General features: G+C 39.6%; 1 protein-coding gene across 4 annotated transcripts in view; it reads left to right on the forward strand.

Annotated features, from left to right (window-relative positions):
• NR3C1 (nuclear receptor subfamily 3 group C member 1) overlaps positions 1–24458 on the forward strand; it is a 136839-nt gene that overhangs the window by 69254 nt on the left and 43127 nt on the right. For all 4 annotated transcript variants that reach the window (XM_014597503.3, XM_019478335.2, XM_019478334.2 and 1 more), the window contains 2 exon segments: positions 19398–19561; positions 22928–23044. In XM_014597503.3, coding sequence (XP_014452989.1) covers positions 19398–19561; positions 22928–23044 — 281 coding nt within the window.

Here is a 24458-nt window from a genome sequence, read left to right on the forward strand (position 1 = left end):
GTATAGAAGCACTTTGACCGCTCTGAAATCTGAGGATCTAAAATGCTTAAGCTCTACATAAGGGAAAATAATTTTAAAAAACCCTACCTAACCACAGCATTATCTGTTTGAACTTTAGGTTTGTTTATTTTACTCAAAGTGTGCCTTTCCCCTGTATCTCCATATTGTTCAATTACTTATGATATACCATACTGATATGGGATAAGTAAATATTTAGTTTACATATGACCGATAAAAGTGTAGTATATGATATGGATTACACTGGAGTGTTTTTTATAAACCCTTACAGCAAGAAAACAAATGTATGTGTTTATATATTCAAACTTGACGGCAGAGTTTAGTTTGAAATTCCCTGTGTCACAGTTTAAGGAGTGTTTCTGTGTGCAGCTTATGAATTCTGGCTGAAGTTATGAAATCACTGTAGCTTTTAATACCTCCGTATATATGGAATCACCATATGATGTTAATACTATCTCACTCATCTCCTGCATCAGGGTGCCTTAGTGGGGGGGGGGGGGGGGGGCGCAGCATGCGGAGACAATATTAGTCCATCTCCATTGGTCCACCTCCGCATTAGTCCTGGCACACAGCACTTTGGCATGATTTCTGCCATGCTATTTTTTTTCAGGGCTTTTTTTGCTACCAGGAAATCTTGGCAGCAAATTGGCTATGCATGGTTTAACATGCAACGCATGGTTTGTGGCAGTGCAAAGAAGTTTGCGACACCGCAGACTGCACATCTGGATCCAACCCCAGAGTGCTTATGAGGCTGAAATTTGTAAAAGTGCATTTTAACCTATTGGAGGCCTGAGGTGTCATCACAGATTCCTGGAGGCCTGTGATAAGTGAGCCACGGGGTAATGATTTTGTGAAGTGGTAGCAGAGAGCATGTTTCCAGGAATGGGCCAGAGAGGCCCAAGAAAGGCCATTGTTACAGCTTCCTTGCTAAGCATCCCTTGTGCAGGATAGCCAAGAGTACAGAGTAGGTCTGGTGTTTTGAGACCCAAATGCAGTGGCTGGGTGAACATATACACTGCATATAACCCTTCCAGGTATGTTAAATTAATAGGTTGGAGGAGAAGTGGTATGATTAAAACTCAGATTTTAAAAAATGACAAAACTTCAGCAACTTCTTTACACTGAAGGAGATTAAGGACTTTTCAAGCTCAGCCACCAGCTCTAGTATTCTAGCAACACCTAACCTGGCCAATGTCACTTGGCTTTTATTGTGGAAGGAGATCATAGCCATTGCATAATTTAACCACTTGTTCAATATAAGCCATTTTGTTAGTATGGTATATCAGAGCTGTTGGAAACATAAGGAAAAGGTGCTTAAGATATTCCAGGCTATCTAATACCAACAATGATTCAGAATGCAAAGGTATTATTATAAGCAGATTAAAAGAGAATGTGAAGAGGAGATGTGGACTGTTACATAGACAAAGTAATTGGATTATGTGACAGTGAGGTATAAATTCCACTTCAACCATCATACCATTAAAATAATTCATGCTATTAAAAATGTAATTTTAAATTAGTTGCAAACCATATTCTGTTTGGTTTCCATAAGAAAGTGTGTGTTGATCTAGAATGTGTTTCTCTATTCAGCAATGTTTCGAAGTGCAAATCTGGAAATGGCATTTCCTTTTTTACTTACTCTGGGTATCAGTATCAATAACACTTCTAATAAATTAGCTATTTGCTTATGGGTGTGTGCACAAAATAAAAATCTTAATAAAAAAATTGCTAGGTTATTGTTGATGAAGACTTACTGACAATTCCTGTAGGAGACTGATGGAGGAATGATACTGTTCCTCTAAACTTAGGTCTCTAAAAAAGGTAGTACACTGCCCTTGTTCAGAGATGTTGGTTAAGTAAAATGATGTGCTTAAAAAATGTTGTAGTCTTATTGGAAGTGCCTTTGAAATGTAAAAGTATGCATTTTACCAAAGTAATTTATCCTGCTTTTAAAAATATTAAAACCCCCTGAGATTTTACATGTGGGCTTTCTTTTACTTCTGTAGAGCCAGGTGATCAATAGAGGGAACCAAATAAAGTATCCCCCTCCCCCAGTTTATAGGAAACCATTGAAGAAAATAGCTATGTATTTTGCCTCCACTAAAAATATTGAAATATTGCAGACACTTGACATTTACCAAATGGAAAACAGCAGATGGCATATTCCACAGCTAGTCTTACTGATTCGTATGGAGCTGGCATTCACAAAGCATCTGTTATCAAAGCAAAGGTGAGTCTTACTGGCCCCAGCCAGCCTTGCCTGTCAGCTATAGTGGCCGTGTTATAAGAAACCACTGCAACACAGAGCTCCCTAGAATGTTTGGTGGGCAAGTAACTACCTAATGCTTGCCATTTTGCAGTCGTCATTGATACATGAGTGAGATCTGAGTACATTTGGTAAGGAGCCCTGTATTCATTATAATATAAGTAGGCAGGGAGTTCCTAGCTAGTTCTGGGAATTTGTTTAACCCAGAACTCAAACACTGACTGGTTTAAAATGTTCAGTCAATTTTCACCTCTGTTTTTGCTATTATGACAACCCTTTTTAAGATAAAAAAATAAAGAAAATTGTGGCTATTCAGACTTGTATCACTTAGGTGCCCAAAGTATCCAAATAACTATAAAGCACCCCTTCAACTCACAAGGTCTATTTTTCTCAATTTCCCTGGCATCCCCTGCTCCTTCCATTTCTTTTTCTGGATGCCTGCACTCCCATCACCACTGTAGTGTGTCGCCTCACATTATCCCTTGTTCAGCAGGCAGCATGCTTGCATAGAGATTCGGTTGTCACCACAAACTCAGGCAGATTCCAAAATCTTAATTTCTTGTGAAGTGCCTAATCTGAGGGATTGCAAAATTCTTGCCAAAACCCATGTCCCTATGTGCTAGTTCAGTGCAGTGACACTTGGAGAACTTTTGATCCATTAAAAGAGAAAAAATGACATCCAGAAAAACACATTACCAAGTTGGAGAATAAGCAACAAGGACCCACAGCTTGTTAGAGTTTTAAGTGGCGGTGACCTGTGAAGTCCAGTATCTAATCTGACTATAATGTGTGTTCCCAATGATAAAATAAAATTCTTTAATGTAGGTAGCAGTTTGTCAGCAAGCTAATGAGCAACCAATGAGATAGCTCTTAATAATGAAGCAGGAAGATGATTTATTTTAAAATGTTTATTGGACAGATGCAACAAATTGAAGATGGAGTGTATTATCCACCATGGTCACAACTTTCAGAATGGGATTTCCAAAGTTAGTTTCCTTGTTCAAACGAACAAAAAGTTGCATTAAGAGGTACAAACGATCTTCAGCTTCTAATGAAGTCCCAGGCAGTTGTGTATTCACAGCATTTCTGAAAATCTGCCACTCATTATATAATTGCTTAGAAAGACACATACAAGTTGGAACTGTGTCTTTCTGTGTATGTAGGCATGTCTTAAGTACACGCAAAAATAACTTCTGTTTAGAACTATTTTAGGTTGTTTGGTTAAGCACACAAAAGCTAGCCAATATAAGAATTAAAAGTTGCCTGTACAATTTCATAGACATTAGGGCTGGAAGGGACCTCGGAAGAACATTGAGTCCAGTCCCCTGCCCCAGGGGCAGGAAGTCAGCTGGGGTCATAGGATCCCAGCAAGAAAAACATCCAGGTTTCTCTTGAAGGCATTCAAAGTAGGTGCTTGAACCATCTCCGGCGGCAGGCTCTCCTAGACCTTGGGGGCTCGGACAGTAAAGAAGTTCTTCCTTATGTCTAGCCTGAAATGGTCTTGCAGGAGTTTATAACCGTTTGACCTTGTCATCCCTTGGGGCGCTCTGGTGAACAAACGTTCCCCCAGATCCTGGTGAACGCCCCTTATAAACTTATAGGTGGCCATCAGATCACCCCTGAGCCTGTGCTTTTCCAGGCTGAAGAGTCCCATAGCTCTCAGCCTCTCCTCATAAGGCCTGTTTTCCTGACCTCTGATCATGTGCGTGGCTCTCCTGTGCACTCTCTCAAGCTTCTCCACATTGCCACACATATTTATTTTGGCCCACTTGTGCCAACACATTATTATATAGTCTTAAATTACATGATTTCTGTGGGATGCCAGCTTCATCTAGTGCATAGTTTCATAGTAGCTAGGGTCAGGAGGGACCTGAACAGATCATCTAGCCTGACCCCCTGCCACAGGCAGGAATGAATGCTGGGTTCACAAGACCCCAGACAGGTGATCATCCAACCTCCTCTTGAATTTGCCTAAGGTAGGGGCGAGGACCACTTCCCTGGGAACTGGTTTCAGATTTTGGCCACCCTAACTGTAAAATATTGCCTTCTGATCTCTAACCTAAACCTATTCTCCATCAGCTTATTACCATTGTTCCTTTTCACCCCAGGTGGTGCTGGGGAGAAAAGGGCTCTACCTGTTTGCTGTTGATCTCCCCTGATGAGTTTGTAGGCAGCCACCAAGTCCCCCCTCAGCCTCCTCTTGCTGAGGCTGAACAGGTTCAGGTCCTTCAGTCTCTCCTCATAGGGCCTGTCCTGCTGCCCTCTCACCAAGCGGGTGGTCCTCCTCTGAACCCTCTCCAGGCTGGCCACATCCCTTTTGAAGTGCGGCGCCCAGTACTGGACGCAGTACTCCAACTGCAGCCTGACCAATGTCACACAGAGGGAGAGTATCACCTCTCTGGACCGGCTTGAGATGCACCTTTGGACGCATGACAAGGTATGGCTGGCCTTGTTGGCTGCGGTCTGGCATTGGCAGCTCATGTTCATCTTGGAGTCAATAATGACTCCAAGATCCCTTTCCGCCTCTGTGTTTTCAAGAAGGGAAATCCACAGCCTATATGTAGGCTGTGGATTCCTTCTTTCAAGGTGCAGCACCCTGCATTTTTCTACGTTGAACCCCATCCTATTCTCATCTGCCCACTTCTGTAGTCCATCTAAATCTAGTTGCAGCCTCTTTCTCCCTTCAAGTGTGTCCACCTCGCCCCACATCTTAGTGTCATTAGCAAACTTGGACAGTGTGCTTTCCACCCCCTTGTCCCAAGTAGCTGATGAAGATGTTAATTAGTGCGGGCCCAAGGACCGAGCCCTGGGGTACCCCACTGCTCACATCTCACCATTTTGAGTACAACCTATCCACCACTACTCTCTGGGTGCGCCTCATCAGCCAATTTTTTACCCATCCAACTGTGCAAGCATTAATGCCACAGTCACTTAATTTATTGATGAGGATGGGGTGAGAGACAGTGTCAAAGGCCTTGTTAAAGTCCAGAAAGACTATGGCCACGGTGACACCATCATCCAAGAATTTAGTTACTTGGTCATAAAAGGCAATCAGGTTGGTCAGGCAGGACCTGCCTTTGATGAACCCATGCTGATTGCCCCTGAGCATCATCTCCCCTGCTGGCCCCCCACAGATGTGCTCCTTGATGATTCTCTCCAAGATCTTCCCGAGCACCGAGGTGAGGCTTACAGGCCTGTAGTTACTTGGGTCCTCCTTCCTCTCTTTCTTGAAAATTGGGACCACTTCAGCCAGTTTCCAATCCCCCAGCACCTGACTAGATGACCATGAATGCTCATACAGCCAGGTCAAGGGCTCCGCGATGACCCCTGCCAGCTCCCTCAACACCTTTGGGTGGAGGGCATCTGGACCTGCAGATTTAAAAATGTCCAGCCCTTCCAGAAGATCCCTAACTACATCTGCACTGACTGAAGGTCTGATAGAGCTATCCCCAAGATTGTCCCTACCTCTGGTAGGTGTGATGTCCCGGTCCCTGTTCAAGAAAACAGAGGCAAAGAAACTGTTAAAAATATCAGCTTTCTTGTCTGGCGTAGCTACAAGGTTACTGTTTGCGTCTTGCAGGGGCCCTGCATTGCCTGGTGTCCTCTTCTCCTCTTCTTGCTCCCAATGTACTTGAAAAAGGATTTTTTGTTGTCCTTAATCCTGGACGCTAGCCTGAGTTCCATCTCTGCCTTGGCCTTCCTAATAGCCCTCCTACACTCCCGGGCTGAGGAGGAGTACTCCTCCTTGGTGATAGCTCCTCCCTTCCACTGGTTGCATGCCCCCCTTTTAGTCCTCAGGCATTCCATAGGATGGAGCCACTTTGAAGATTTAAGTCACTGTCCCCATTCGATTCGGCCGACTCAGAATCGGAGATTTGGCGCTGAGTTGGAGATTCAGATCGGCCGAGGAGAGGCAAGCACAGCTGGGCAGCTGCAGGTTCTCCTGCGGCTCCTCTGGTGCATGCCGCTCCTCGGGTGGGGGGAGCTGCAGGAGAAGCCCCCCCCCTCCCCCCCCATGGCTGCCCTGCCCAGCCTCCCGGCAGTTTAAAAAAAAAAAAAAAAAAAGCCCCACACTCGGCAGCTGCAGTAGTGGGGATCAGGACCTCTAGCATGGCAGAGCCACTCCCCCCCCCCGCCCCACACAGCACGGGGCAGCGGGGATCACCACCTCCCCGCCTGGCACCGTCCTGGCAGCTGTCTCATGGTGTGGGTGCAGTGGAGCTTGGCAGGGCTCTGCGCGTTGTCTGGGAGTTGGGGCCATGAGCTGATCAGTGCCTGGCTCTGGGTGATTGCTGTAGCTGCCCCACCTCCCAGACAGTGCACAGTGCCGTGCTGTACCCCACCCGCACAGTGTGGGGAAAGGCGATCCCCGCTGTCCCATGCTGCACGGGGGGGGCTCTGCAACGAGCCCTCAGAGCCCTGATCACCACTGCCAGAGCTGGTGAGTGTGTGAGGCTTTTTTTGAAGTGCTCAGAGGCTGGGCCAGGTGGGGAATGGGGAATGGCAGGAGCAGCCCCCATGGAGGCTTCTCGTGTGACTCCTCCGGGTGTGCCTGCCTCTGCCCCAATGCGGGGAGCCATAGGGGCTATGCCCTGCTGCCGCTTGCACAGCTGATGCGGGGGGTGGGGGGAGGGGGTGATGCAGGCACGGCTTGTTTCGGGTGGCAGCAGGGCATAGCTTCGCATCAGTGCTGGGAGCAGGGGCTCTGCCCTGTTGCTGCTTGCCAGCCAGCGCAACAGGGTGCAGGATGCGGTGGCACTGGGAGCGGAGGCTATGCCTGGCTGCTGCTTGCCCCCTCCTGCCTGGAGCAAGCTGCACCCACATCCTGCCCCAGCTGGGCAAGTGGCAGCAGGGCAGATCCCCAGCTCCCAGTGGTGTCACACCCACATCCCACACCCCCCAATCCCCCTCCCCAAGTAACGCCCCCCCCGGCTGAGCACCTTGTCCCACCCCCAGCCCCAATCCCTTCCTCTCCCATGCCTCTTCCCTCCCCCCTCCCGCAACCCCAACAGATTTACCAGTTGGAGGCTGCTGTCTGTTTAGTCCGTGGCCAAATCTTTTCCGAAGCTTTTCCGAATCGATTCAGATGCTTCAAATCAGTCTCCCAATTTGATTTGGATTTGGAGATTCGGTCCCCAAATCAGACCAAATGGAATCAGCTACCAACACTTCGCACAGCCCTACTAGTCAAGTCACATAAGCCTAACTGTCATTTGAGGTTACTGAATAAATGATAGCAATCAAAGGTGGTTGTCCTTTATGTGGACCAGCACTTTGGGATACTTTGCCAGTAGTTTTTATAGGTGTTTTGAGGAATAATGAAACTTTAGAGTAACCTGACACTGTATACCACCATTCATAAAAGTTCTAAGCATAATTTTTAATTAAAAATACTTTGTGTGCTTATATTTAAATTGGTAAAGAAAAACAGGTTTGTTTTCAAAAGAAATATAATATTTTTAGTAAGTATAACCTGTTCCAGGGACTTTTTTTCTATTTGATTTGAAAACTGTTTTACTACTTAGTGGGTATCAAGTAAATAATCAGCAATTATTTTGTTAATGTATGAAAAAGCAGGCAATCCAAAAAAATGTAATAAACTGATATGTGGAATTGAATATTGACATTTTTTTCATTTTCTGAAAGATAAGATGGTGGTAGTGATGAACAAAATTGTTCTCCAGGGTTAAGTCTAAAGGTATAGCTTATGGGGGATCTATAACTTAGTTTAGATTAACATAATTTTGAAATCAAACTGGTTTATGCTGGAGAAACAGTCCTTTGTAAAGTTGATAATGTTTTGTGTTTTGGATTTCAAGTGGAAACAGTGAAACTCTTGTGTGTAAAGTATTAGCTCAGTAGGAACTTGATGGCTGATCTTCCTTGCAATGTCCTAAACTCAAGAAATCTTAGCAAATCTCTAAACTATTTTCTTGTTGTACTTTGATCCATCAGAACTGATAATCCAGTGCTAAGAAAATTTCCCTTGACTTTCCATCTGCCAGTTATAAGCATTTTGCCTTCACATTATAGTAGTAGCAATAAGGGTTTGCCATTTTTTTCTCACAATTGCAGTAATTTTAAGGAAATATGTTTGTTATATATTTCCAATAACTTTTTTCTTTCTTCCAGAAAACTGAAAAGTTGAAATCTTGTACTGTATCTAGATCCCTTAGATACATTGCTCTGTTGGTGATAGCTATTTGCCTTACATTTCTCGCTAGTCTTAAATCTGTTAAGGCCGTTGTCTCTGCTTCTTGCCCACATGAACTATCCTTAATGGCTTGATTTTCATGTGGATTTTGAGATGGCAATATGCTTTAAAATTGAACACTGTCATTTGTATTTCATGGATTACAATATGTCTTTAGAATGCAGACTTATAGTAAAATGGGTTTTATTCTAAGATGTTCTTTATTTAGTGGTTCATATATACTGCTGTGTTTTCCCATATACAAATTTAAAATGATCTGGCCAGAAGGTTGGACTTTGGACACACTAAATTTGGTTGATGTTTTCAATTCTGACCCTCCATATAGATATATCTATATATGAGTAATTATTTTATAGAATCATTATAAATAATTCTTAAGGGTAGGAATTGAAGACGTGTTTTCATTCAACCTCAATAATGATTTGTATATTTTTTTAAAAATTAGAAGTCACAGAAGTATTTTAATTTTTTTAAAGCAAATATAATGTGCAAATATAATTTCACATGGTTTAATACTCCTGGCTCTGTAACTATGTACTATCAAGAGGTTTTATAATTAAGACTTGAAAGAACAAATGTTGAACTATACTTAAAAAAACACTATTTTTTGTCATTTAGCTTGAATTGAAGAAAAGTTTCTTCAGGAGATTGGATAACCTTGTGTCACACATTTCTGTTAGTTTTCATGGTTCTTTATAGGGCTTTCATTTTTATGATGATCCATATCTGATATCCCTATTTTAATAATCTAGCCAGAAGATGTTCTTGTTTGTAACACTGACTCACCCTAATGTTTTTTCCTCACGAGTATTCCTCAGCCTGCTGGGAGCTCTGGACCAGACTGACTACACTTAGAACCATACGGATGATTTTCTAGTTGGAAAACTAGAATTATTCAATCCTTTTTTTGCAAGAGACCCATTAGTCGCAGTTAGCATTATGCAGTTAAAGTCTAGTTCACAGCACCAAGAGCATTACCACACCTTTCCTTGTTAAGGTTTGAACCTTGAGCTTGCTTTGAAAGATTCTGGTTAATCATTAACAACGAAATTGCTGCTAGTTAAACAACTTGATTTCTAAAGAGCTAATTACTTTACACATGCCTCTTTTGAGTTTTTTAGGTAGCCTTTACTTTTTGCCTTCAAGCTTTTCCTTGGCTTTGTGTTTGAAGAGAAGCAAATAAAATCTACACATCATGTTCATGTCGCACGAATAGCCCAGTAGGAAGGCATTTACTATTTAGTTTATATGAACTATACATAAAATGTATGTATTACATGATATATAAATAGAGAAGACTTGTGAAAAGAGTTCACAATAGATCCTTGAAATCTTAAAAAAATAATAATTACAGGGTTTGCAAATTAGACAACCATACAGCCTAGAACACTTTTTGCTTGTACATTCCTGTCTCCATAGTGCCTCCTTTTCTTCTTTATTTAAGGGGGAAAAGGACGTAGTTAATTGTTTTTTTCTGAATAACTAGTAGATGGTAAATGAATAAGATTCTTCAAAGAAGTAAAGGATAATTTTTAATAATGAATAGACCTGGAATCCCGCTTTTGCCAATAAGAAGGCATTTCCTTTTGTGCAGCTTTAAATTAAGAGATTACAGTATAAGTAAAGGATTTTTATTAAATATGCTAGCTGTTTGCTAGATTTTAGATATTTAAAAATCTGTTTTGTTAAACATGCACTTGGATATGTAGAATTCTTGATTCTGTCTCAATCACTGTGATCCATGCTAGTCTCCATATTTGTGTGGCAAACAATATTTAATTTCACACAACCAGGGACAGACAGCCCCTGGCAGCTTTCCATACAGTCAGTAAATATTGTCCTTATCAGATTTAGCCTAGCCTGTGAGAGATGCCAGAAGTCCAGATTAGACTCTAGACTGTCGGCTACCAATCAGTTTAATAATTTATTTTTAGTTTTGTAAGGCTTATAATCTGTTTTCTGTCTCATGTTGCATTTGACATAGTATTCATGTAGCAAATGGCCTTATTAAAAATTAAAGCTAACTCAGGGAATCAGCTTGGCATAGCCTTAGTTTCTGTTATAATGGGAAATTTTTTCTTTGAAAAGATGTTTTGCTGTAAACTGATATGGTGTAACTAATTTAATCTTTGCAGCTGAAATAATTGTCTAAACAAAACTGTTATAACCATAGTAGATGTTGTCACCCTTACTCAAGTTTTAAACTACTGACCTATTTCTCAGAAATGCTTAGCACACATAATTGCCATTGAAAAGTGAAAATCTGCCCTTATATTTATTTTTAAATATGAAATATGAATACATGCTTCTCTCTTCTTGGATTGCTGTATTTCATACTATAAATCAGTGTATATGAATGTATATTATAAATCCAGAGTTGACAGTTTTTTGGGGAAAATTATTTAGTATAAATGAATAGATGAGAATGGAAGCCTTTTCTTTTAACAAGGCCAACTTTGTAGTTTAATTTTGTTTTCTGGGTAGCAGCGATGACTGTTACTTATAACAAAAAATATATATTGGTGGAAGCACAGAATAGAAAGAGCAGTTTTTGATTTGGCTGGCACCACATAGGACTCCATGACAAAGGCTGAAATAAAATCCAGTTCTCTGGAACAGCATTCAACTGGCATAATTTTGAGGTGCTCCTTTCTCTTCATGCAGTCCCTTTCTCTTTCACCATGTACCTCCAATTTTTTCAGCAAATGGGTCCAACATATGACAGTCTCCTTTACTTATATAACCTGGTTCATCCTGAGAACAGTTCCTCTTCACTTAATAAAGCAGAAATGCTTTCAGAAATACTGTATGATTTTGTAACTGAAATTAGCAAATTGCATGCACTTGAGCGTGACAGTTGATTGTTCAGTCAACCTTATTTCTGGCGTTACTTAAATTTTGAGTGCTTGTCTCTGTAGCCTGTAAAAATCTCTTAACGTAGCTTCCATTGTGGACTTCCTAGGTTTTTAAAACAGCAAATTGGAAAAAAAAACAAAAAAACCAAAAACCCAAATTCTATCAGATGGCATGAAATTGACACACAGGGTCAGCCGGATCGGAAATTTTAGATCTGCTGCACAGACAACAACAGTCTGCTAATGGCAGTCATGCATCATCATAGGACAGCAATCATAGGTTGTCATCTGCTGTAACAGTGCTACTTGTGGATGCAACTTGGTCAATAGATTTTACAGCATTGTGTGAATATACACTGTTTCTACTTCAGGATGTAGCGTAGACAGGGGAGAAGGATAGATGTGAGGGTTTGGAAGCTGTTGCCTGCTTGTGGGATAAATATCATCTCCTTACCTAATCAGTCCCAGCCTCTCCTTTGTCCTTCATCCCATCTGATTCCTTCCTGTGGCCAGTACAAGTGTCTCTCTTCTACCTACTTCAGCTATCTCCTAGTGTCAATCGGGGTTAGAGCAGTCTCACTCCACTCCTTTTTCCTTGTCTTGCTTTTATCCTGTTACAGCTTCCTCTTCTTTGTTGTCCGGTGTCAGCAGTCACATCACAGGCTCATGCTCTCAGTTTCAATTTCCAACTCCAACCTAGTTCTGAGCAACCATTACAGGGAGAGACCTGCTCTGTAGAATTGGGCCAGAGCATTCTTGATTTGCTTCATGAGGATGACTTGTGCATAATCTGTTCAGCACAGGGAACAGTGAGAGCAAATTTCAACTGTCTACTTCAAAAAATAGTTGAGGGACTAGGACATGTCAAAGAGAAGTTCTCCAGCTTCCTTATAGAACTTGTCTTTCACTATTCTAATCTTAAAAATAGGAGAACCTTTTATATTTATATTATCTATACAGATAACCACTTCAGAGAGAAAATTTAGACCCAACTTAGACCCAGTGCCTGCATATGTTGATGATATGGAACTTTCCTATCTCCCTCCCTGCTTCTTTATACTGTCTGCAGCAAACTGACAGGCAAGCAAGCCAGCAGAAGGCTGATAACAGTGTTTATCAACCCATCATCAGCAAAACAATGGCCTCTCTCCATTACTTCAGACTCTTTTTAAACAGCTTACCAGCTGACCTGTTGATTACCTCCAAAAAGCCCTAAGCAGTCACTGTTCTGTCTGCCTGTCCCAGTGAAATTGAAGACACAGACACCTCTTGGCATTAGCTAGCATACCACATGCCTAGGGTCCATGGGGCTGGGGTCTGTGCTGTGGCAGATAGGAGGGAGGGAGGGATTCCTGCTTGAGCAGCGAGGGGAGATAGGGCAGGGAGAAGCCAGGCAGACCCTGCTGTGCCTGCAGTCTCTGCTGGAGCTCCAGCCCGGGAGCAGAGGAGAGGGGCCAGCCCTGCTGTGGAGCAGAGAGCCCTGCCAAGCCCAGAATGCATGCCAGGATGCTGGGGGTGTCTAGTTTATCTTAAACCAGCAAGGGGTCTGAGACAGACATTGCATAAACTGGTTTGAGCCAAATCAGTTAAGTCTGATACTACATTTAACCAGGTTTATCTCAAACCAGTTTCAGCCATTTTCAAACTAGTTTATGTGCATTGAATAGCTGTTCTGTTACAGGTTTAAACCAGTTTCCGATCACTTAAACCAGTTCATGTGTAATGTCTGTCCCTAGCCTGATTGACAACAGCCTCAAGGGTGTTTGTGATCTCTCTTCTTCCTGCTATACTAAGCTCTTCTGAAGAACCACCCAATCATTTGTGTGTAGTAAAGGACAGGAGTATGAAATGATGAATATGTGTTCTCTAAAATCAGTGCTGGGAATAGAGATTTTATGTCTTAAGACTTCAGGTTATGGCTTCTTGAATAAATAGAGCTCTTTAGGAAAAATTCAATAGGAGGATGTTGTCAGGGAAGTTCTTGAAGGATTGTTGTCCTAGCAGCAGAGAACAACAATGGCAACAATGCAGAATGAAGAGTGCATTTTTAGTGGATTAGTGCATACTCTCCTAATCATGTGGGAATTCCAGCTTCCAAAACCGGTAAGAGAAGTAATCGTGACTCATAAAGTTGAAAGTATTATGGAGCTTCCATGCAGTTTTAGTCATTACAAAGCGTATTGGTTAATGATTACAAAATTTAATGAGCTTAAGTTTTCTGGAAATGAAGGCAGGTCATCTGACATAATCTTACACCTATTCAAGGTGTACGTGCAACAGTATATTCTGGCATTAGGAGCTCACTGCATGGGTGGGCCTTGTTAGAATTATGGCAAGAAAAGGCAAATTTTTAATGTAATAAGAGATTATTAACATAAGCAAACAAGGCCTGGGTTCTTTGATCTTGCTTGTGTTCAGAGACAGTGGCTCCTTTGAACTGGGATGGAATTGAGTAGTTCACGTAAGAAAGATCTAAATATAAAAGCAAATTGAAGGTACAGTCAACCAAGGCATGAAAATAGCTGTACTTGCACTTTTACCAGCACATGCCCCTAAAATACTGGGATGCCCCTAAAATGCTTAAGAAAGCATTCTCTTCTCTGGACAGCACTAAACATTAAATAGATGCCATTCATTTCTTTACATGTTTCCTTTCCTCCAACTCTTCTCTTCCCTTCTCTCTGGCCCCTCCAGTTCCCCCTCCCCAGAGGACGAATGGTTGTGTAGTTTAGGCAGTGATAATCTCTATTCGCTTCCCAGCTCTGGCACAGGCTTCCTATATGATTTTGAAAAAGAAACTTGATCTCCCTGTGCCTATAATAATACCTCACTGTCTTATGCTGATTTATGGATAGCATTTTAAAGTCCATTCATATGCTGTAGTGGTGGCACCATGAAGTTACACTAGCTGTTATCTGTAATAATGTAAAATGGAATAAACTGTAAAGTGGTTAAGACCCTCTGATCTCTTGATTCCACTGGTAGTTTCTTTGGCTCTCAGTGGCACTCTGGATTAGATGCAACTTGCTCTTGATTATTACTTATCAACTTGTTATATTCCATTTGCCTATAAATTGACTGATTGACGTGTTCCAGTATCTTTCAAAGTTGGATGGACCAGTCTGTAATTCTCTGGGTTCCCTTTTTTAAAGATGGGAGCTATGATTGCACTTTTCCAGTCTTCTGAAATGTCACCAGACCTCCCTAAGTTCTACACAATAGGAATCAGTGCCTCTGCTATTACTTCAGCCGATTGTGTACTCTAGGCTGAATTTCAGCAGGCCATGCTGACTTGAAGATAGATACCTGTCTTACCTAAGCAATCTCTAACTCATTCTAGACTGTCTCCCCTTTTGATGTGAATTGTGTGAGTCATCTGACAATTGATCTTTCTTTTGTGCAGACTGAAGTAAAAAAGACAATTTAGTTTTTCTTTGTATTATCCATTAGCTTGCCTTCCCTCTGTAGGAAGGGAGCTTTGCTTTCTTTGGTTGTCCTTTTACTTCTGACATGTAGGTAGAATGGTTTTTGTTACCCTTTATAGCTGAAGTTATCTGTACCACAACTTCTGCCTTGGACTTTTTAATTGTGTCCCTCCATGCTCTTAATATACCCTTATATTCATCTTAGTAATGGGGACAGATTTCCACTCTTTGTTAAGAATCCTTTTAAGTTTTAAGTTGAAGAGTTCAGATTTATCCAAGTAGCCCTTTTAATACACTTCCTTCCTCCATGCCAGGATAGAATGGTCTTGCACCCTTTATTTTGCCCTTTAGCAGCTCTTTTTCTATTCTTTTTTTCTCCCCCTTAGACTTGGCTTCCAAAAAGAGAATCTGCCTGCCAGTCTCTGAGTTTAACGTCTTCTTTTCTGAAGTTCACTGTTTTTATCCTGCTGTTATTCTTTCTTCCTTGCCTTAGGATTGTGAACTCTTATTTTAAGATCACTGTCACCTAGTGGGAAGCCTCCCACTTTCAGCTTCTCAACTAACTCCTCCCTATTTAGTAAGAAGCAAATTGAGAAGATCATTCCCCAGCCAGGTTTTTTTTTCCTACAAAAAAGAGATAAAATCCACATAAAGAAGTAAGCATGGTTAGCTGAATATGGTGGGAAAGGTTAATAAGGGCAGAGTTTAAGATGCTTGATAATCTCATGTGACACAAGGTTCTCAATGCAGCTTCAAAGTTTTCTTTGTCCCTATTCCCTATTCAGTTCTCAGAGCTGGTTCAGTATAACAAGATTTGCAGTTTTTATACAGTTGGTATGTCCATTTAAGCTCAAATGTTAAATTTCCATTAGCACTGGAGACATTAGCATTTCCATGATATTCTGTTCATTTAGCAGCCATCTCAGTTGTTCTCATTGGGTTAAATATTAGGTAATGCTGTCTCCTGGGTGTTTGGGGAAGTAGGTGAGGATGAGTTAAATCCTAAGTACTGCATGCATACTTTAGTATTTAAATTATCTTCCATTATCCACAAACCTGAATTTTGGAGCTTTCTAGACTTGTTTCTTAAGCAACTGATTTCCTAACATCACCTGTTCTTATTAACACAACTATATATCACATATTATGTGCTGTTACAAATCACATAATATTTGGAATTTGAATGGTATACTTTGTTTCCTTTTAAAACTTGGGAGAAATGTTTGTGTATCATACATAAAAAGGTTACTTTTGCTGTTAGTCATATTGTAAATCTCAGAGGTGAATTCTCTAGAAGGACAATATAGCATCTCTCTCAAAAAACTTTTCACATCCTTCTGAAATTACTCCTAAAGTAAGTTTTTCCTTATTGTCTTCTTATATTGTTTGTCACCATTGGTATGTCTTAACCCCAACTGTATAAAGGCAGAGTCATGGCAGACACTGGATATTAAACCTTAAGAACTTGTAGGTATTTGAAATACTAAGGTATTTGAAAAATCTGTTCCTCTCTTACCTTCTTAGATACAGAGGCAGACAAACTTCAAAGTTTCTGACTTTGAGGTGGCTAAGACCCTCTCTCAGGGACTTACTTGTATCTTAAAGACTTCAACCACAATGAAGATTCAAAGTATGCTTCAGAAAGCCAAGCAAAGAAAAACCTCTAACCCTAATACTGAAGAAGTAGAAAGCAGAGAAAGGTAGTTAGCCACGTTAGTCTGATGTCAGGTAGAAGCCAGGGTAGAGTTGCTGCCTTTGGGCAAGTAAATTATTCAGGCTAGAAAGTGCCAAATAGCTATCTGGTAATCTGTCCAGTTTCAGGAAGTAAGAGAGTTTGGATGTTTCTGTAGATGACAGCTATATTAGCTTGCTGCTATCATCTATGCTTTTATATTCAGGCACCTTCCTGTGTATTAAATTGTCTGCTTTTATCTGTTTATCTTACTGTTAGGAAAAATAGTTACCCATAGTTACATTTGTCAGAAAAGATCAAATATTAAAGGAGTTTTCAAAAATAGCTCCTTTGTGTGTGTGTTCCTTCATGATCCTGGATTTATGAATGGATAGTTTTACAGTCAACTGTGGAGAGTTTGTGTGGATAGGTTCCCCAGCCTTCAAAAAGATGAGGGTTTGTGAACAAGCTGAGGAGTGTAACAGCTCCACGGGACCACTATGACATTCCAGCTGATTGCTGTCGGTTTGATTGCAGATGACACCAGTTTTCCAGTCAGTTGTACAGTTGAGGGGAGAAATGGTGCTCATTGAAGTAAAAGCTGCAGCAAGCAGCTGTCTGGCTCATCCTTTATTCAGCAACCCACTGTGAATTCAGTGGATTGTGAACCATTTGGATATGAATGATCCAGGTTCCTACCATGCTAATGCTACCTTGGCTTATTGTTAATGATGTTGAAGATGATTTTCTCCATGTTGAGAAAGGGAATGGAATATCTGATCATGAAGATCTTTGGTTCCAGATACAATGTCTGGACAAGCATTGAGTAGCTTGCCTAGAAACATCTTTCCATTTCAGAATTAAAATAAATGCTTTAGATTAAATTTAGAAAATGCCTCCCATATTTGATTTTCATGTGTTGGTGAGGCATGGTTTGTAGGTAAGGAACAGAAAATAAATTAGTTTTAACCAACCATTTAAAACTGAGAAAAAAGTAAATTTATGAGAACTCGTTGTTTGAGATGGTGTAAAACTATACGCAATATGTTGTACATCTTTTTTTTTTTCATGCTGAAAGAGTGACTCCAACAACAAAAAAGTCATCTTCTTGATGTTCAGTAAATGAAATTGTGGTTTTTCTCCACATTCAAAGGGATATCCTGGTTTATCCTACTCCCATTGAAATCAATGGCATAGCTCCCATTGACTTCAAAGATTTTAGTCCAGCCCTTGGATAAACTTCTTCTATGCATAAAGGTTGCCAAAACAGTCATTTTACATTTTCTATGTTATTGAGAGAGAAGTTATGATATGAAGCTAGGAATCAAGGAACCAGATAGGGAGAAAAAAAAATGTGATTAAGAAGTCTCTTTTTTTTTTTTTTTTGCTTCCTACTGGTTATTTATCTCCAGGGTTATATTAGTTTTTTAATGCTAATTTGTTTCTGATTATTAAATCACACTGCTAATGATATTGCTTGTGTTCTTGTCTTTCGAGTTGTTATATGGTGATATCAAGATAATAATTGTGCTTTATTTTTTAATTTTTTTAAGCCTTTTTACTCTTTTAAAAAAATAATCATGGCAAAACAGACTTGACTGTTTGATAATTCTGTCCTATTTTCTGTAGCAGGGGATTCAGTTTGTCTTTATTAATCTTTGGTTGAGCAAGCACAGAGGTTTACCTCTACTTGTTTTGGGTTTTTGGAAGTGGGAGGTGAGATTGTTTTCTGTGTTTGCAGAGGTCCAATTAGTTTTTTCGATGTCCTGGGCCAAGTGGTGGAGTTGGAGTGGGAGGGATGCCAAATGTTGGGGAGCAGGTGGGTAGAGAATGGTCAAAGTCTTTCCTGACATGTCGTCGGCTCATGGCACACTTACTTCTGCAGTGACGTGGGCTCTGGCTTTTGAAGGTGCAAGATGGGCTTCCCACATACTAGCTGTAGCACCTCATGCACAGGGACTGCCATTCCGGTGCCCCCCTCCATCTGTGTATAGGGGCAATTCCCTGCTTCTCCACCCCTACTTGCACTGCTGTGCTTTTGTTTTTATTACTCAATATTTAGGCAAACTAAGTTATTCCATGAAAGAAGGTTCCTTTTTTCTCAGTCCACATAGCAATAGTGTGCTTCAAAGTTTAAAGTAAATCTACCCTTTGATGCGTTGTATTTTTTCTCTAGAAATCATTTCACTTCATACTTTGTCTGTTCATGGACTTGAATCTTCTCAGTTAAATTTCCAGATGTTCATCCCACAAAAGTAAAATTTTGTCAAATGCTTTCTAAGCCTATCATCATTCTTCCTCTTTTTTTTCCTTTTTATAGTACATTGCATAGATTAGAAATCTTGCAAATAACTCTAGGGCAAACCATCTTTGTTTTTGGTTAAACACATTAAGTCTGTCATCAAAATTCATCAGATTGAATTTTACAAGACAATTCCTGTTAACTACAAGTTATTTTCTAACCCCCCCCCCCCACCTTGCATCAGGCACATCTAAAGCAGTGCTCCAAAAGTGTGGTGGGCAGTGGAAGGGTTATTTTTCACTTTGCCTAGAAGCCTAGTAAGCTGTAGGAATTCCCTCCTACTGATTTCTTTGTTTTATGGAGCCCTAGTGCATAATGAATTCAAGATGTAAACTCCCATCCTGAATTTCTATGATAATTAGGGAGCCGGAGAAGGAATGTTGTTTTAATAATGAATCTCTGAAATAAGCAGGTATAATATTTCAGTGTTGTGCATACACATAATTAACATTTCAGTGTTGCACATACATAATCTAATGACGATAGATTTTACTGATCTAACAATTGATGTGTTACAGATTTTTTTTCTGGGGAAGACTGTAATTATTGAACATAAATGAGATCTTGTATAACTGTACATGAAATGTATGTATGACAAGATTTTACCAGAGTTGTAAATGAAATGTATTCCCTTTTCTTTTTTAGCCCTGGTATGAGATCTGATGTAAGCTCTTCTCCGTCCACCACCTCAGCAACTACAGGACCGCCTCCCAAGCTGTGTCTTGTTTGCTCTGATGAGGCTTCTGGGTGTCATTATGGTGTTCTAACTTGTGGCAGCTGCAAAGTGTTCTTCAAAAGAGCTGTAGAAGGTAGGATATGTTTTGAAGAATGTATCATTTATTAGGAATTACAAATTTTGTATACATGGGTGATCTAGTTAAGAACAGTTTGATAGATCTCCCGGGACTCTTGCTGCTCTGTAGAATTCAGTAGGAAACCCCCAAGAACTGTATCTCTAGACTTTTTTTTTTTTTTTTGTAGTAAATAAAATTGATAGTGGTGTGATTACCTAAAGCATGGATTACATTTACATTTACATAATGCACCCATTCACTTGCAGTGTCAAAGGGTTTATTGTTCTCTTGGCTTGGTTTCATTTGTTTTTCTTTGCTTTTCTTTCTTTGGGTTGTGTTGTTTATTCGTGTCATTTATATGCAGATGGGGGGGTGTGCTGTATGGGGGAGGGGGAGGAGGAGAGATGGCTAAAACTCTTTAAGGTTCTAAGCTAAAGTAATATGGCACAGTCAATAATTTTCTATCCATTATATCCTAACTATATCTTAAATAATCATGTAGCAATGTAAAAGCAATTTTCCAGTATTTGTTGTAAATAATAATAATAGTCATTCTGTTTCTGTACTGTATAAATGTATATTTTATGTATATAATTATGTACAATAGAGATAATTGGATAACAGCTTTGTGATAAATGACTTTGGATTGTCATTAGACTAGTCTAATATCAGGAAGGCGCAGCAGTGCCCCAAAAGAAAGACGGGATCGGTAGCAGGTAGCAAAAACAATCATTGAGCCTGCAGTGTGTAAGGCCACAAAAATAAGATATGATGTTGGGGTTGCCAGAATAAGTATTGCATAGCATACCCAGTTGTAGGCTCCTCTGTCTTATTCTTTGGAGATTGTCTCATAACCAGAAGTGTGTGGGTAAATTGCAGATGCCAGAGAAGTTTGGGGCTTTTTTAAGCACTGTAATTGTCACACCCTAAATCAGATTTGTCAGTCTTACTTTTGAAGTATTAGGCTGCTACTTCTGAGGTGAATCAAATTCATTGGCTACCATCTGTCTTTTACAACCAATGCTAACACAGCATTGCAAGTAAAAAAAAAAAAATAACCTAACACCTTTACCCCTAGAAAACAACAGGATACAAATCATCTTCACAGAAGCTCATGTGGCAGTCAGATAAATCAGTTCCCAGGTTTCTTATAGTTGAAAGCTGCGGCAAGTCAGAGCAGAAAATTTAACGGATAGTCCTTGTTCCTGACCAACAGCATAGAAAACAATGCAGAATATGTGGCAAGTTGAACCAGCCTTTAAAGTATAACAGGAAAAAATACAAGGACAATTGAAGAGTGCAGTGCTGATTTTAGTGGCAGCTCTCAGTTGCCTCAACAGACTTTGAACCCCAGCTGCAGGGCCATCTATAAAAGCTGACCTCACCTAACTCTCTTAATGAGACTTTTTTTTTGCTATTGATCAAGTAGTTTTGACAGCTCAAATACAAAAGTTGAAAACATATTCCTGCGCTAGAAATTTTTCAGACTCCCTTTGATAAGTGAACCATCTTTTTCCTAGAAACTTGGGTATAGAATCAGCAGACATGTAATAGCAACCAATTAAACGAGCATGCAAATTTCTCTTAACTTTCTGATTTGTTCTTGAAGAAAGCTGCAAAGAATGTTTGTGAAACAATATTTATGTTAATAAACACATTGGAATATCATTTGCCTATTTTATGGATGATTACATGACATGATATAGCAAGAAATGTTAATTTTTCAAGCATTATAGGTAAGCCTGTAGAATTTAAAATTATTTTCCCCCTGTAACAGGGTAGTCTGCTCCTTTAAGAGGGAACAGACAGCCCTGTTGCAGAAGCCCAGGTATGCAGTTAGCAGTTACTAACCCAGAGCAGAGCGCCAGGAGCTGGGTGATAGAGCCCTTTGTGGGCAGGAGGTGAACTGGAACTGGAACCAGAACCAGAACCCAGATAACATTGCTTGCTACAAAGGAGGGTTGTGCTTCTGTACGGGGCCAGAGCTAAAGGGCACCTTACAGGCTCTTATTTCTGTTACTTACTTCTGCCATCAACCTGTGTCAAAAAAGTATCACCTGAAGAGACACCTGGCTTCTGTTTGGTTTTCTTACTGGAGAACAAGCTGTCCTTTTCCTAATAATACTTCATTCTTAACAGAAAAACATCTCTTTACAAACTAGTTCAGACAGTTAAGATTCATTATTCACAGTTATGGGAGGGGCAGGAATAGAGAAAAAATTGAACTAAAAACTAACTACTGAGAAATGACATAGAGAAAAACAGCTCTTTAATTTATGTAGTTCAATTTGCTATGCTTCCAAGGTCATCTTAGCTTTGGATCCATAGATCCATAAAAATACCAAAGGATTTAGTCTGTCCACTTTACAGATTCCAAAAACCAAGTTGTTTTCCTCCCTGTTTTTAAAGTGGTAAAATCAGTATATCCCCAAGAAGACTTTCAGAAAGAACTCTCTCAAACTGGGCTTTCTAGCAGTTGGCTCTGCTGTTATCTGGTTTCTTTTAACCTCAGAAATGCAGAGTCTACATACTTTTGCTTCAAAGGATATGGACTATGTAGTACGTTTTAGCTGTTTCAAAATGGAAGGGGGGACCTACTTCCCAGTAGTGTGGATCAGCTTTTATGATCTAACTGTTACATCTCCATGGTCCTAAAGCAATGCAAATTAGCTAAATCAGCCTAATGTTGACCCTGAATGAAGTAGGGTTCAAGTAGTAGCAGTTTTGCTACATTTGTATTACTACAGAATCATGCAGACATTGTAACAGCTTACACTGGTACGTTTGGATACAGATACAATTGTTATATCTGTCCAGACCAAAAACGTTGTTTTCCTGTGTCATACAGTTAATGAATTATTCTAAAGTAAAATGTGTTTACTAGTATTTTAAAGGCTTATATTTTCTTTTTTACTTTAATTTATCATTTTTTTCCATGAAAGTAAGGACATTCAGACGGATTGCTATTTTGCTTTTTGCCCCCAACATTTCTTACGATCATCTGACACTTCTGATTTTTACAAATTACCATGCCTATTTAATAAGTACTTTTAACATGGTGAAAAATTCAGTATTTACACAAAAAATTAAGAAAAACATAGCTTAAAAACAAAACGTATCCAAGGTTACCATTAAGAAAAAGAATTTTTCTGTACATTTATTGATGTAAGTTCTTAGAATAATCTATAAAGAAAATATGTGGGGTGTAAATGAGCAGCAATTATATGGATGAAATATTAGTGTAACAAAAAATGAAGAATGGTATTTCAGGACATTACACATCTCTTACCCTAAAACCAAAATGAATTTAAACAAAGTTATCTACTATCTTAACTATATCCTTTTTTTGTTCTTTTGTTTTTGCCTCTTTTGTAAATGCAGGACAACACAATTACCTGTGTGCTGGAAGAAATGATTGTATCATTGACAAAATCCGGAGAAAAAACTGTCCCGCATGCCGCTACCGGAAATGTCTGCAAGCTGGCATGAACTTAGAAGGTAACTTTAAAAGAACTATATGATTTGTTTATCTCTAGATCCCAGACACTGTGAAATCAGCCATGTAAGAAGTGCCTTAATATGTTAGAAATAGTTATTCATTCCATGTTTTAAGATGTACACCCACATTTTTATTGGCAAAAATTAGACATTTTTTGCCTCTCCTAATCTTTGTTTTGCTCCTGTAACAGCTGCATGTTTTACCATGTTCTTTAGCCTTTTATTCTAACAATCCACTGTTATGCTCCTGAACTAGTGCATATGTGCAAAATGAGGACATTTCATTTTCTGTGCCAGCACACATAGATATTCCTCTCTCTCACTCCTTCACTAAACTTGAGACGGCGGCAGCAGCAGCTTGTATGCCTGGGATCACTTAAGAAAATGTGATACTCAAAAAGGCAAATGAAGAAAAGCCCAGGGCACAGAACTGTGAGGGAAAAGAGCTTATATTTTTCATCTGGAGAAAAGAAGCAGGATTTGTATAAACCGTTGAAACTAAATACAAATTATAGTCTGTAATAACCTTGTATCACATTATACGGGAAAAATTATGGAAAACACATTTGTTTTACACACATACCGTGTGATAAAGTTTTCAATCCATAGTGATCCTAAAACTTGGCTATTTAGCTTTTAAGTAAATTTGTTCCCTTGATATTTATTTACATTTAAGGATCTCAGTATACCGATTCTTAAATCCATATGAAGTCCCGATGTAATTATTGTGAAATATCAGCATCCAAAATACAGAAATTAAGTGTGCCCATAAACTGCATTGTTTTTAAATTGCCAGCTTAGGTTCATATTCAGGATTGTCTCTCAGTATTTAAATCATTATTTTCAAAATCCTAAAATGTGTTTCTAGTATGTTAAGTTAAAGTAAACTCCTGGTGTAATGTGTGAACCGGGTATTTGTCTTTCCTTAAAAGATACATTTGGTTTACATCTTGTTGAAAAATAGAAATTAAAAGATGCATTTACTAGATGAAAAGATTTCAAACGCAGATTGGAAGATACAAACTATTTCCTGGTAAAATAATGTAATGTGTATTTTAAAACTGATTTATAGATGCAAATAAAATACTTGCAAATAATCCTGTGGAGGTGCGTGTGCAAACCAAAATAACTCGTATGTGTTCTAATAAACCCGGCATGATAAGTTTGTAGTGAAACAGCTTTGACAACAAGTATGAGAAGCTCATGCAGCCAAATTCACATTTTAACCCTTTTCCTCAAAGTTTTTATAGCGATTGTAGCTGACAGAGCCAGTTGTTTAGGAGAATACTTCACAGTTTGCTATCTCTGTTAGATTAACTTGTACACGTACTTAAATGAATAGCTATTAAAAGAATGTGTATTTTCTTCTTGCAATAAGGGAAGTGCCATGCCCATAAGATAGAACGTTAAACAT

This window comes from Alligator mississippiensis, chromosome 9 (assembly GCF_030867095.1).
Source record: "Alligator mississippiensis isolate rAllMis1 chromosome 9, rAllMis1, whole genome shotgun sequence".
NCBI classification, from domain to species: domain Eukaryota; kingdom Metazoa; phylum Chordata; order Crocodylia; family Alligatoridae; genus Alligator; species Alligator mississippiensis.